Source organism: Nelusetta ayraudi, unplaced genomic scaffold, assembly GCF_046127955.1.
Source record: "Nelusetta ayraudi isolate G7.1 ecotype Tasmania unplaced genomic scaffold, CSIRO-AGI_Nayr_v1 ptg000120l, whole genome shotgun sequence".
Classification (NCBI taxonomy): Eukaryota; Metazoa; Chordata; class Actinopteri; order Tetraodontiformes; family Monacanthidae; genus Nelusetta; species Nelusetta ayraudi.
This window is the reverse complement of record NW_027466170.1, coordinates 410774-423127: the sequence shown is the minus strand read 5'-3', so window position 1 is coordinate 423127 and position 12354 is coordinate 410774. Positions and strand designations below refer to the sequence as shown.

General features: G+C 48.7%; 1 protein-coding gene across 1 annotated transcript in view; it reads right to left on the bottom strand.

The window, feature by feature from the left end:
* Positions 1-5557: 5557 nt before the first annotated feature.
* pik3cb (phosphatidylinositol-4,5-bisphosphate 3-kinase, catalytic subunit beta) overlaps positions 5558-12354 on the bottom strand; it is a 45509-nt gene continuing 38712 nt past the window's right edge. Inside the window, exons 20-24 of the mRNA XM_076049895.1 lie at positions 10513-10680; positions 10081-10204; positions 9843-9988; positions 7770-7902; positions 5558-7167 (exon numbers count right to left, since the gene is read on the bottom strand). Of these exons, the coding sequence (XP_075906010.1) occupies positions 7030-7167; positions 7770-7902; positions 9843-9988; positions 10081-10204; positions 10513-10680 (709 nt within the window). The 3' untranslated portion in view covers positions 5558-7029. The remainder of the gene's footprint in view (positions 7168-7769; positions 7903-9842; positions 9989-10080; positions 10205-10512; positions 10681-12354) is intronic.

Sequence of the window (12354 nt, the reverse complement as noted above, 5' to 3'; positions counted from 1 at the left end):
CAGCATTTGCGATGATGGTTACCTAACCAGATATCCTCTAAGTGGGTGTTAAAGGGAGCACAAAGACCGTAAACAATCCATAGATAATACAATAGATAGAATAGGTGGACAGTATTGATTCCAAATTGGCAAACTACACTTTCTTCTGACAGCTTATGCAAACAAATGACAAATTTCATCCAAAAGAGTTTGGGCAGGATCTAAATTAAAAGATGAGCAGCAGTAGAATAAAACAGTGACATTGTTTTGCTGGTGCTCTAAGAGGAAGTCAGTGTTTGTCACTGGTTGGATGTATATTTGCACTACTCTGAACATTTCTACCTCGACTGCTGCACCCGTTTCTTTCTGTTTACTGTCACAGTGTATACATATGTAGACTTGTATGTATTTTTTTATTCAGGTACATTTAATGAGTACTTGTATATCTCTCTCTATATATCTATATATCTATATATAATTCATATATATTATGTATACTTGTATATATATTCTTATTTTACTCCTCCACCGAGCTGCACATTGTTTATTGTAGACTTCAGTTGCACAGTGTTTACCCTTTACGTTTTACTTATCCTGTTGTTTTGTTTTTTAACCCAAGTAGTGAGATAGAGAAAAGCCGGAGTCAGATTCCCTGTTTGGCATGCACAAACATGGCCAATGAAGCTGATTCTGATTCTATTTGAGCTGAACTCTATCACTGCAGCCCATGCATGCTCTTTAACACACCAGTCCCCTTATCCCTGTAACTTAACTTGCAGTGTGTGGAACACATTAGCAGAACAATTACCTGCGATTACATCCATTGCAAATTATAAACCTGGTCATTTCACTTGACGCAACAAGCAAAGTACTGCAGTTCTTCTCCATAATTACTAAGAGTCTTTAAAGTTTAAAGCCTTCTGGCAGAAACCATGATTGAATAGAGTTTCAGGATGTGAAAAATGGAGCCCTGTCAGTGCACAGCTAATTGGCTGCTACTGAACACCCGTGTGCAGCCTTCATTTATATGTATAAATGTAATCAGGAACCATCCGCCAGCAGCTTCCTTGCAGCGATGTCAGGGATGGCAGTGGGCATAAGCGAGTGTGAAGGATGCATCCGGTTGACCTGAGAAAAATAGGTTCAGATTTAGTCATGATCAGGGCTTTTCTTCAACATAGACATCAAAGGCTTGAAAGTACAGCTCATTTCCTTTTCTTTGCTACGGTTCACCTTTACACCAGTTGTATACATCTCCCTCCATGCCTGCCTGCCTGCCTCCTGTGGCTTCTGCAGGTCACAGAGTTACATAACTGCAGAGCGCAATAACACACAAACAGCCTCAGAGATACACTCTCCACAACAGAAGTGCGTGCAGAAATAGAAAATGACTTAATTTTTTTGATTGCAGTTGACCAATGGACAAAAAAAAGGGGGTGAAAAGAGTGCATTTTGAGTTGAAGAAAAAATAGAACTCCCCCCTGGGCTGCCACCTTATCGTGGTGGGGGAGTTTGAGTGCCCGAATGATCCCAGGAGCTATGTTGCCTGGGGCTTTATGCCCCTGGTAGGGTCTCCCAAGGCAAACAGGTCCTGGGTGACGGGACAGACTAAGAGCAGCTCAGAAACCCCTATGAAGCAAATCAAAAAGAGGACCGTGACGTCGCCCGGTATGGCGCAACCGGGGCCCCACCCTGGAGCCAGGCCCGGGGTTGGGGCTCGTATGCGAGCGCCTGGCGGCCGGGCCTTCGCCCGCGGGGCCCGGCCGGGCCCAGCCCGAAGGAGCGACGCGGGTCCCACCTCCTGTGGGCTCACCACCAACAGAGGAAACCGTAGGGGTCGGGTGCAGTGTGGTTCGGGCGGCGGTCGAGGCGGAGGGCCTCGACAGCCCGGGCCTCGGAAACAGCCCCTGGCTGTAGGGACATGGAATGTCACCTCGCTGGGGGGGAAGGAGCTCGAGCTGGTGCAGGAGGTCGAGAGGTACCGGCTAGATATAGTCGGGCTCACCTCCACGCACAGCATGGGCTCTGGAACCCAGCTCCTCGAGAGGGGCTGGACTCTCCATTTTTCTGGCGTTGCCCGCGGTGAGCGGCGGCGGGCTGGGGTGGGCGTGCTTATTGCCCCACAGCTTAGCCGTCACGTGTTGGAGTTTACCCCGGTGAACGAGAGGGTCGCGTCCCTGCGCCTTCGGGTTGGGGACAGGTCTCTCACTGTCATTTCGGCCTATGGCCCGAATGGCAGTGTTGAGTACCCGGCCTTCTTGGAGTCCTTGGGAGGGGTGCTGGATGGTGCTCCGACTGGGGACTCCGTTGTTCTGCTGGGGGACTTCAACGCACATGTGGGCAGCGACAGTGTGACCTGGAGAGGCGTGATTGGGAGGAACGGCCTCCCCGATCTGAACCCGAACGGTGTTTTGTTGCTGGACTTCTGTGCTAGTCACAGTTTGTCCGTGACGAACACCATGTTCGAACACAGGGGTGTCCACCGGTGCACTTGGCATCAGGATGCCCTGGGGCGGAGGTCGATGATCGACTTTGTGGTCGTGTCGTCTGACCTCCGTCCCTGTGTTTTGGACACTCGGGTGAAGAGAGGGGCTGAGCTGTCAACTGATCACTACCTGGTGGTGAGCAGGATCCGCTGGCGGGGGAGGAGACCGGAAAGACCTGGCAGGCCCAAACGTATTGTGAGGGTCTGCTGGGAACGTCTGGTTGAGCCCTCTGTCAGGACGGTCTTCAACTCCCACCTCCGGGAGAGCTTCTCCCAGATCCCGGGGGAGGTCGGAGACATTGAGTCCGAATGGACCATGTTCTCCACCTCTATTGTTAACGCGGCTGCTCGTAGTTGTGGTCGTAAGGTCTCCGGTGCCTGTCGTGGCGGTAACCCCCGAACCCGGTGGTGGACACCGGAAGTAAGGGATGCCGTCAAGCTGAAGAAGGAGTCCTATCGAGCCATGTTGGCTCGTGGGACCCCGGAAGCAGCTGACACGTACCGGCAGGCCAAGCGTGCTGCAGCTCGGGCGGTAGTGGAGGCAAAAACTCGGGCTTGGGAGGAGTTCGGGGAGGCCATGGAGGAGGACTTTCGGTCGGCCTCGAAGAAGTTCTGGCAAACCGTTCGGCGCCTCAGGAGGGGGAAGCAGTTCGCCACCGACACTGTTTATGGTGCAGGCGGGGAGCTGTTGACTTCGACTGGGGATGTTGTCCGGCGGTGGAAGGAATACTTCGAGGATCTCCTTAATCCTGCCATCACGTCTTCCGCGGAGGAAGCAGAGGCGGGGGACCCGGGGGAGGACTTGTCCATTACCCGAGCCGAAGTCACCGAGGCAGTCAGGAAACTCCTTGGTGGCAAAGCTCCGGGGGTGGATGAGATCCGCCCCGAGTACCTCAAGGCTCTGGATGTGCAGGGACTGTCGTGGCTGACACGTCTCTGTAACATCGCGTGGTGGTCGGGGACAGTGCCTGTGGACTGGCAGACCGGGGTGGTGGTTCCTCTTTTTAAAAAGGGGGACCGGAGGGTGTGCTCTAATTACAGAGGGATCACACTCCTCAGCCTCCCCGGTAAAGTCTATTCCAGGGTGCTGGAGAGGAGGATACGGCCGATAGTCGAACCTCGGATCCAGGAGGAACAGTGCGGGTTCCGTCCGGGTCGTGGAACACTGGATCAGCTCCATACTCTCCGCCGGGTGCTCGAGGGTTCATGGGAGTTCGCCCAACCGGTCTACATGTGCTTTGTGGATCTGGAGAAGGCGTTCGACTGTGTCCCTCGACGCATCCTGTGGGGGGTGCTCCAGGAGTATGGGGTCCGGGGCCCTCTGTTAAGGGCCGTGCGGTCCCTGTATGATCGGAGCAGGAGTCTGGTTCGCATTGCCGGCAGTAAGTCAGACTTGTTCCCAGTGCGTGTTGGGCTCCGGCAGGGCTGCCCTTTGTCACCGGTTCTGTTCATTGTTTTTATGGACAGAATTTCTAGGCGCAGCCAGGGGCCGGAGGGAGTCTGGTTCGGGAACCACATGATCGCGTCTCTGCTGTTTGCAGATGATGTGGTCATGTTGGCTTCATCGAGCCAGGACCTCCAATGTGCGCTGGGGCGGTTTGCAGCCGAGTGCGAAGCGGCTGGGATGAGAATCAGCACCTCCAAGTCCGAGGCCATGGTTCTCGACCGGAAAAAGGTGGTTTGTCCTCTCCGGGTCGGTGGGGGGATCCTGCCTCAGGTGGAGGAGTTCAAGTATCTCGGGGTCTTGTTCACGAGTGAGGGGAGGATGGAGCGTGAGATCGACAGGCGGATCGGTGCAGCGGCTGCAGTGATGCGGTCGCTGTACCGGTCCGTCGTAGTGAAGAAGGAGCTAAGCCGAAAGGCGAAGCTCTCGATTTACCGGTCGATCTACGTTCCCACCCTCACCTATGGTCACGAGCTTTGGGTAGTGACCGAAAGAACAAGATCGCGAATACAAGCGGCCGAAATGAGTTTCCTCCGCAGGGTGGCCGGGCGTACCCTGAGGGATAGGGTGAGAAGCTCGGCCACCCGGGAGGAGCTCGGAGTAGAGCCGCTGCTCCTCCGCATTGAGAGGGGCCAGCTGAGGTGGCTCGGGCATCTGTTCCGGATGCCTCCTGGACGCCTCCCTGGGCAGGTGTTCCGGGCATGTCCCACCGGGAGGAGGCCTCGGGGAAGACCCAGGACACGCTGGAGGGACTATGTCTCCCGGCTGGCCTGGGAACGCCTTGGGGTCCCACCGGACGAGCTGGAGGAGGTGACTGGGGCCAGGGAGGTCTGGGCATCTCTGCTAAGGCTGCTGCCCCCGCGACCCGACCCACGGATGAAGCGGTAGAAGAAGAAGAAGAAGAAGAAGAAAAAATAGAAAACAATAATGTGACATTGTTGGAAGAACAGCTTGGACACAAAGGATGAGGTGGTGATGTGGTCGGTAGCATTTGCAAAGATCAGCTTCATATCCTTTAATTCCAGATTGGAGGCCATTTGAGGCAATGCGGAAACAGTTCCCACCTGTAAAATAGACAGAAGAAACGCAACCTTGAAATGAAAACAGGACAAAAGGCAAATCAATACAAACCCATACCTCTTCAAAGGCAGTTTCTTTTCACAATAAGTGTGGGTGAATTTGGTTTTACTGACCTACTACTGCAGCAGGAGCAGCAGCAGAGTTTTCACTCTGTGGGGGACAGCATTTAAAATCCAAGTAATATCTGAGCGGTGAGACAGATCACCTTCTTTAAACTTGCATGCCGAGTCTTTTCATGGCTACAGGTGGCTCCTTGTCTTTGGCTGAAATTAATGACTTTGTACAGACCGCTCTAAATAAGGTCTAATATTTCTTGAATTTGTCATTGGCCATGACTACAAATGAGCAGATGAGGTGAAAGAAATCAGTAAGAAATACAAAGTTTAAAATGAATGTAGAATGAAAGGAGTATAGTGTAGCTTTCGTATTTATGTAAATTACATTTTAGGACATGTTTGGCAGCAAGACATTTTTCAGTTTTTAAATAGATTCAAATACTTCCTTGATGCTGCTATGAGTGGGTGTACTCACACAGTCCACCCAGAGAAAGAGGAAACCGAAAAAAGGGCCACGGTGCAAAATAACTTTAATAAAACTCCTGAAAACAAGAGCCAGCAAAACATTAAAAGCATTTAACAATAATCCAGTGTCTGAGACTCTTAAAGGCCAGTGGTGCAAAAAAAAAAAAATAAAGCTGCAAAACACGTAAAAACCCCACAGAGAAGGACGATTAAAGGCTTCAGGCAGTGCCTCCGGTTTTATACAACAAGATATGGTTCATATACTTGGATATTGCACAAAAATCAAACACAGAGGCGGATGCTTTTGAGCACCTCGTCCAAACAAAAAAAGAAAAAGAAAAAAGAAATAGCTTTGCAATCGCAGTGTCTTGTCTCTACTGACGAACCTCTGCACATAATGCACATAAAGATCCTGAAAGCCACAAAACCTGCTTTTATAAAGGAAAAAACACTTAAAAAGAAAGCGTCACGTTTTCATTTCACATTCAATCCAGAAACAAGTTTAAAAAAAAAATTAAAATATCCACAATGAAATTATGAACCGCTGACGTTGGTTTTGGTCCCGACATGATAAAGAGCAGTTGATGCGCCGCGGCCGCTGCAGCGCGCTGGGACGCCGACGACCTCGCGAAACAGTCGTCTCGTGATAATTTACATGTGATAACACTTTGTCCAGTTATGCCCTTGATTTGAACATATTCTTTTTCTGCCTCTCCCCCACAAAAAAGGAACAATGCACGCTATCATTCCCAAGTAAAAAGAAACTAAAAAATAAAGTGTTTCGATCATTAAGAGGACTCCTCTGGCGGCGCCGTCGTTCCAGAGGTCAGCAGTCCGACGTCTTCAGGTTCAAACGGCGGGGCGAGCAGCTCGGCCCTCCACTCTCTCTCTCACTCTGGTCATTGTTTCCCTAATTAACACGGAGGTCTCCTCAAGATAAATTCCGATGCAGAAACGGTAAAACTATTAAAAAATACAATCTTCCCACAGTTGTGAGGCACACTTTGAAGCAGCAGGAGAGGGTCAGTTCAAGTCCTGTGCTGTCCAGTCGGCCCTTTCCACACCCGCCCGCTATCTCCGCTGGGTGCAGGCCTGTGGTTGAACCACACCCGACACCCCTTCAGAGTCTGTGCCGGCCGAGTTTAAAGTCTGAGCGAAGGAAAGGACGTGGTGGGCTCCCCTTCACTTCCCTTCCTCCACCAGCTGCTGTGCCTGTGCAAAACTTGATGATTTAACCCACCACGAGTCCACGGGAACGTCCCAACCCCTCAAAATTAGAGGTGTTATGGAGGTGCAGGGCGAGGAGCCGAACAGGAAGTGAGGTCGCAGGTTGCCCAGGTCGGTCGCAATGTTCAGTATGCGTCGTCCGAAGGAGATTCCCTTCTGCAAACCGGGGTGGGCGTCGCTCCGTCTCCCTGGCAACTGTTTCCCTTCCCGTGCACTCCGACCCCTCCCTCCCTCCCTCCCAGCGTCCTGTCGGGCCCCCAACCGATAACGTCCGGCCCCTCGTGGCGGCGACGCTAGGAGCGATTGTCTTTGGCCACGTTGTGGGCCATCCAGTTCACTTTGGTCGTCCAGCTTTCCCGCAGGGCCTCGTCGAACTTCTGGCGAAACTGCTTGAGAGCCTCATCGTCCGTTTTGCCCAGAGCCAGAGAGTCCTGCGGCCGAGAGGAGGAGGAGGAGGAGGAGGAAGATGAGTTGCAGCGGCAAAAAGGGGAAAAAGTGGCGACGGTGCAAATTAAGAATGACTTACGTAACTCCTGACTGTCATAAGATTGATCAGAGTGAGATTTCTCCTCGACTTCAAGTCCCATCCAGGTTTTATTAAGTTTGTTTTATAGTGGAGCAGCTCCTCGCTCCAAATGATGCTTTTGCTTTAATTCCACATGTTCCAGATAACTGCATGTTGGCAGTGTTGCCACTAACGTGAGTGCCTTTTGTGACGTCACAAAAAAACCTGATTGTCAGATTTCTCTTGATTTAGCAAACAGTTTTTTCTAATTCCTGACGAGCGCTCTGACAGGCTGCAGACACAGATGACTAATGCAAAAAGAAAAGAAAAAAAAATGTACCTACAACTATTCAAATTTTGAACACTCCACAAACTATGTACATTTTTGATGCTTTTATAGGCTTACCTGGCAAAGAGAGAAGCCACAAAACAGTAACTAGCTGTCCACAGTGTGTGTGTGTGTGTGTGTGTGTGCATAAGAGAGAGGAAGAGAGAGAGAGGGAAGGGGAGAGAGAGAGAGAGAGATACCTTTAAGTACTGGATGTCTTTGACTGACGTGAGCTCAGGCAGTCCTGCAGTCAGCATGAGGGCAAACAGAGTTATGAAGAGGTTCCCATTCTTCCTCAGGATCAGATAGGCCTTCTCACAGTACTGCCGGAAACTAGTGACGCAACAGACACACCAAAGCACATGTTAAAATGTCTTCGTGACATGTTAAAAAAACAAAAACAAGAGGCAGGCCAGAGCAATTTTGGGATCGATTGTAAGACCCCTAATTTTGAAGGGTAGAGCAGCTGGTGGAGGAAGGGAAGTGAAGGGGAGCCCACCACGTCCTTTCCTTCGCTCAGACTTTAAACTCGGCCGGCCAGTGTTTGGCTAAGTATAAACACAGCGATGCAACATGACTGGAGTTCATGTCACTTTGGGGGCACACTGCCACCTCTTCCATTCGTAGACTTAATGGACAGAAACATCCTCCAAATCCATATTGGTTGGTAATTCACAAATAAATTCTTAATAAATTAACGTTCATGTTCCTGACATTTTGCGCAAAACAAGCTGTGAGTGTTTGCTGTTTGGTAATTAACATTTTCGTTACTTTGGTGACTTCATTTCTCCTGTTAAATTACAAAGTCACGATTGGCTGTTTTAACAACAACAACGAACCTGAAAAAGACCTACATTCACCAATGCAAATGGTGGCAAATTCTATGTAGGGCAAAGCCGCCACAGAGAGGAAGTATGTTCCCAATACCCAGCGTCACCTCTGAGGTTTTGTCTTTGGGTGTGGGAGTTACTTGCACACATACTTGTCCCGATATGACACACAATCTGCTTTCTAAAACCCCAAACTAACACTTTTGCTGATGCAACCATTCCCCATGACACCACTTCTACATGTAAACAGGATATACAGTACGTGAGATGTACCATCGCAGTCATGGTGCAAGGCTGGGTTCGTTTAAAAACCAACATGGGCACACTGAGCTTCTCTGAGATGTACATGACTGCTTTAAAAAAAAAAAACAGACAAAAAAAAGCAACAACATTGGCAGTGGCAGGAAATGTTGAGTGCCACGTAAAGTCTCCTTTAGGGTAAAAAAAACAACAAAAAAAACCCAGTCTGCTGTTGGATTCTTTCCGACATGCACTGTTAGCATTGACTGTGACAACAGGTCGTGGCGAACAAAACTTGTTTCCACATGTTTCTGTGGAACGGAAGTAGGTCACGACATCACCCTGGCCTTCTCACAATCACTCGCCTACTTGTTTTTATCGCCGCCGGTACCTGCCGGGCACACAACGCACGCCTTGGCACTGCGGCCTCGTGCAGCTCGCTCAGTACTGGAAACATGGTGGGCAGAAGGGGTTTTCGACGATGACAGCGCGAAATAAATAAATAAATAAATAAATAAATAAATGACCAAACAAAAGACACAAACGTGACTATAGCTGCATTACCCATGTTAATAATTGGCCAAACATTGTGAGGAGACGTGTGCTTCCCAAACCAGGAAGCTCTAATTCAGGAACTTCGGGATCAAAAGTGACGTTTCCATCCAACCCACTCCTCCCCCACTCTTGCAAAGAAACTAGACGGAGCGACTTCATTTGCAGGCGTGACTAACTCTGACTGAATGTAGCGCCCACTGAGGAATCCGCTGTTTACAATTTATGGAGAGAATCTGTGAGGAAGACGCCGCAGACATTTCTTCTCAAGCGAATGAGACGCTTACAGATTCTCCAGCCTCTGCTGCCATCTACTGGTAAGAGAGGATAGTGCATGGACAAAAATGACTCAAATAAGGTCCGCACTAAGTACGGGCATTTCGATTTGTGGTGTGATCTTGTGAAATGGAGTATTGTAATGAGGAGCTAAGCATGATTTTACTGTTGTTAAGGATGGTGACAGCAGCATTGCGTTGGCAGGGTAAGACAAACAACCTTTTTTGGAACTTTGAAATGAAATAAACTGAACTCAACTTAAAAGTCTGATCAAACTCTGTCTCAGCAAAACTTGGAATTATTTCCTAAAATCCCACGCTGATCATTCTTCAACCTTGAATTTGTTGCATGGTGAAAAGAGTGTTTGTGACAAACCTGTCAAACTTCTCAGGGTATCCCGTCTTGCCCTGCTGTATGACGTGGATGAAGTCGTGCGTGAGGATGAACGGGACGCGTTCCCTCTTAATGCCAAACTTGGATTTGAAGTTGCCCAGGATGTGGCCAAAGTCGATGTGAAAGAGCTGACGGGGACGGGAAGTCGAGTTAACGAGCGGACGTGATGGTACGGATGGATACTGACGGTGGGCCGAGTCGGCCGACGGGCCGGGCCTACCTGTCCCGTGCTGCGGACCATGATGTTGTCGCTGTGGCGGTCTCCGATGCCCAGGACGTAGGTGGCCACGCAGTAGCCTGCGCACGACAGCGTGAACTCCTCGATGGCTCGGTCCAGAGCGTCGCTATCGGTGCAAAATTTCACAAGCTCATCTATATTGCCGGCTACAAGCCCTTGAGTAGGGACGTGTCAAAGGTATTCACATTCTGTACTCAAGTAAAAGTACGGACACTTCGGTAAAAGAATACTCTGGTAAAAGTTAAAGTACTGATTCAACTCCTTTACTTGAGTAAAAGTAAGAAAGTACAGGTTCTGAAATGTACTTAAAAAAAGGATAACAGAATTGTCAGTCAGCCATTATGTTTATACTTTTAATAACAATAACTAATGTGACTAATGTAACTAATGCAATAACTAATGTCGGCGGCTTACCCAGAGTTTCTCTCCTTTAGCCAGTTGAGCAAAGCGTCCTTGTTGAAGGCAGCCGCGGCTGCCATGTTGCTGCTGGTCAGCTGAATGTTGGCGATGGTGTCGGCCGACGACACCACCTCGATCAGCCCGGCCCGGTCGCCCGTCGCCAGGCAACCGTAGGGAACGATCCTGCACAACACGAAGGGGAAGAGCAGGACATGAGGCACGAAGAACGTTCCTGTTATGGGGAAGGTGCTGACTATCTACAAGTTTGTAAAAAAAGAAAAAAGAAAAAAAAGGTGTAATTGTTTACAGAACTTTGAAAAGTTCTTATTTTGCCACTCAAACATTAATCCCAAGGAAATTCAGAGATGATCAACTCCAGTGACAGCAAGCCAACAACAATAAATTCAACTGAACAGTTAAATATACACATACATCTATTCATCCTGTCTCAACCGTGGCTTTTTCGTGTTTATTTCCCTTAAATCTACCTCAGTTCTTAAGATGTAATATGTCCACTAAATTGAGACACACCAGAGGTCTGGTTTTGCTCCAGTGGCCGGGCTGCAGTTAGTCCACTTCCCTCATTGACTTTAAACCAGACTGAAATATGAAGCAGTGGGAAAATCGGCAACTTCATTCATCTCTGCCCCACCCCGATATGAGCCAATCTGTCAGGCAGTGCATTGCACCATACTGTTCACACCATGCTGACTGGAACATGACTTGGAACATGTGTTGATTGCACCATGTCTCGTCCACTTTTCATTTAACCACAAGGGGGCGGCAGGTTTCTTTTGATAAGGAAGCAGGATTACTGGCTTGGCATCCCCGCAGTTTCCCTCTCAAAGTCCTTAAGTCATGCACATTGGACAACTGCAACCTGATGACATTTCCTAAATTATTCACAGGATGATGGAAATTATCCAGCTCCGGCACAACATGTCTGGTTGTTGAGTCACTGAAGGAATAAAAAAATAAAAAAAAAAAAATATGAAGGCACCTAAAACATAACAAGGTCTCTTTGCATGCTGCAGCGTTTCATTCACAATGTTCCATGACTGTCAGCGAACTCTGGAACCTCTGTGCCTGTAATGTGAAGCACCGTCCTCGAGCTCAACTGTCAAAACAACCTCCACCGCTGCTCAGCTCCAGATGTGTCGGAGAATGACGGAGGGAGAGAAGGAATTCATAAAAGTGCAAAAAGTGTGGATTTAATTATCATGTAATGTGGAGTGTGTGTGTGTGCGCGTGCGTCTTTGTATGTGTGTGAGGCTTGTTGTCCGAGGTGAAAGAGTCTCCGAGGTCAAAACTAGCATGGGGTAATTTACTGCGTCCCCTCTTCTGCTGCACCTCGCCAGAGCTTCCCCTTCCCTGCCGAGAGCAGGAACAAACAGGCCGTCAACTAGACTGTCGAGAGCAGCGTCGAAAGGCTCTGCGTGCAAGTCCAGTGGAGTTCTTCTGGGTTAATCCACCATCCAGTCTACTCGACAACATCCACTTCATTTGCGTCAACTTTATCCATGAAATTTAGCCTTTTTTATTGTCAACTTTTATTTTATTTTATTTTATTACGTAGACTTTATTCACGAAATGTAGTCTTTTTCACGAAATATTGACTTCATTCGCGAAATGTCAACTTAAAACTCGAAATGAAAATTTAAATCTCCTTCCTGTAATATTTTTTCTCTTCTTGTGGCCCCAATCCTCTTTCGTACAAAATAGATGACATTTTAAAAGGAAAAAAAAACATACCTACCAAAATACAAATATATGTACACAGACTAATTGTTGATAAAATTATGAAGATGTCCTGCATTGAAGCCTCTTAACAACCCTAGTGCGAGTGTGGATGTGTGA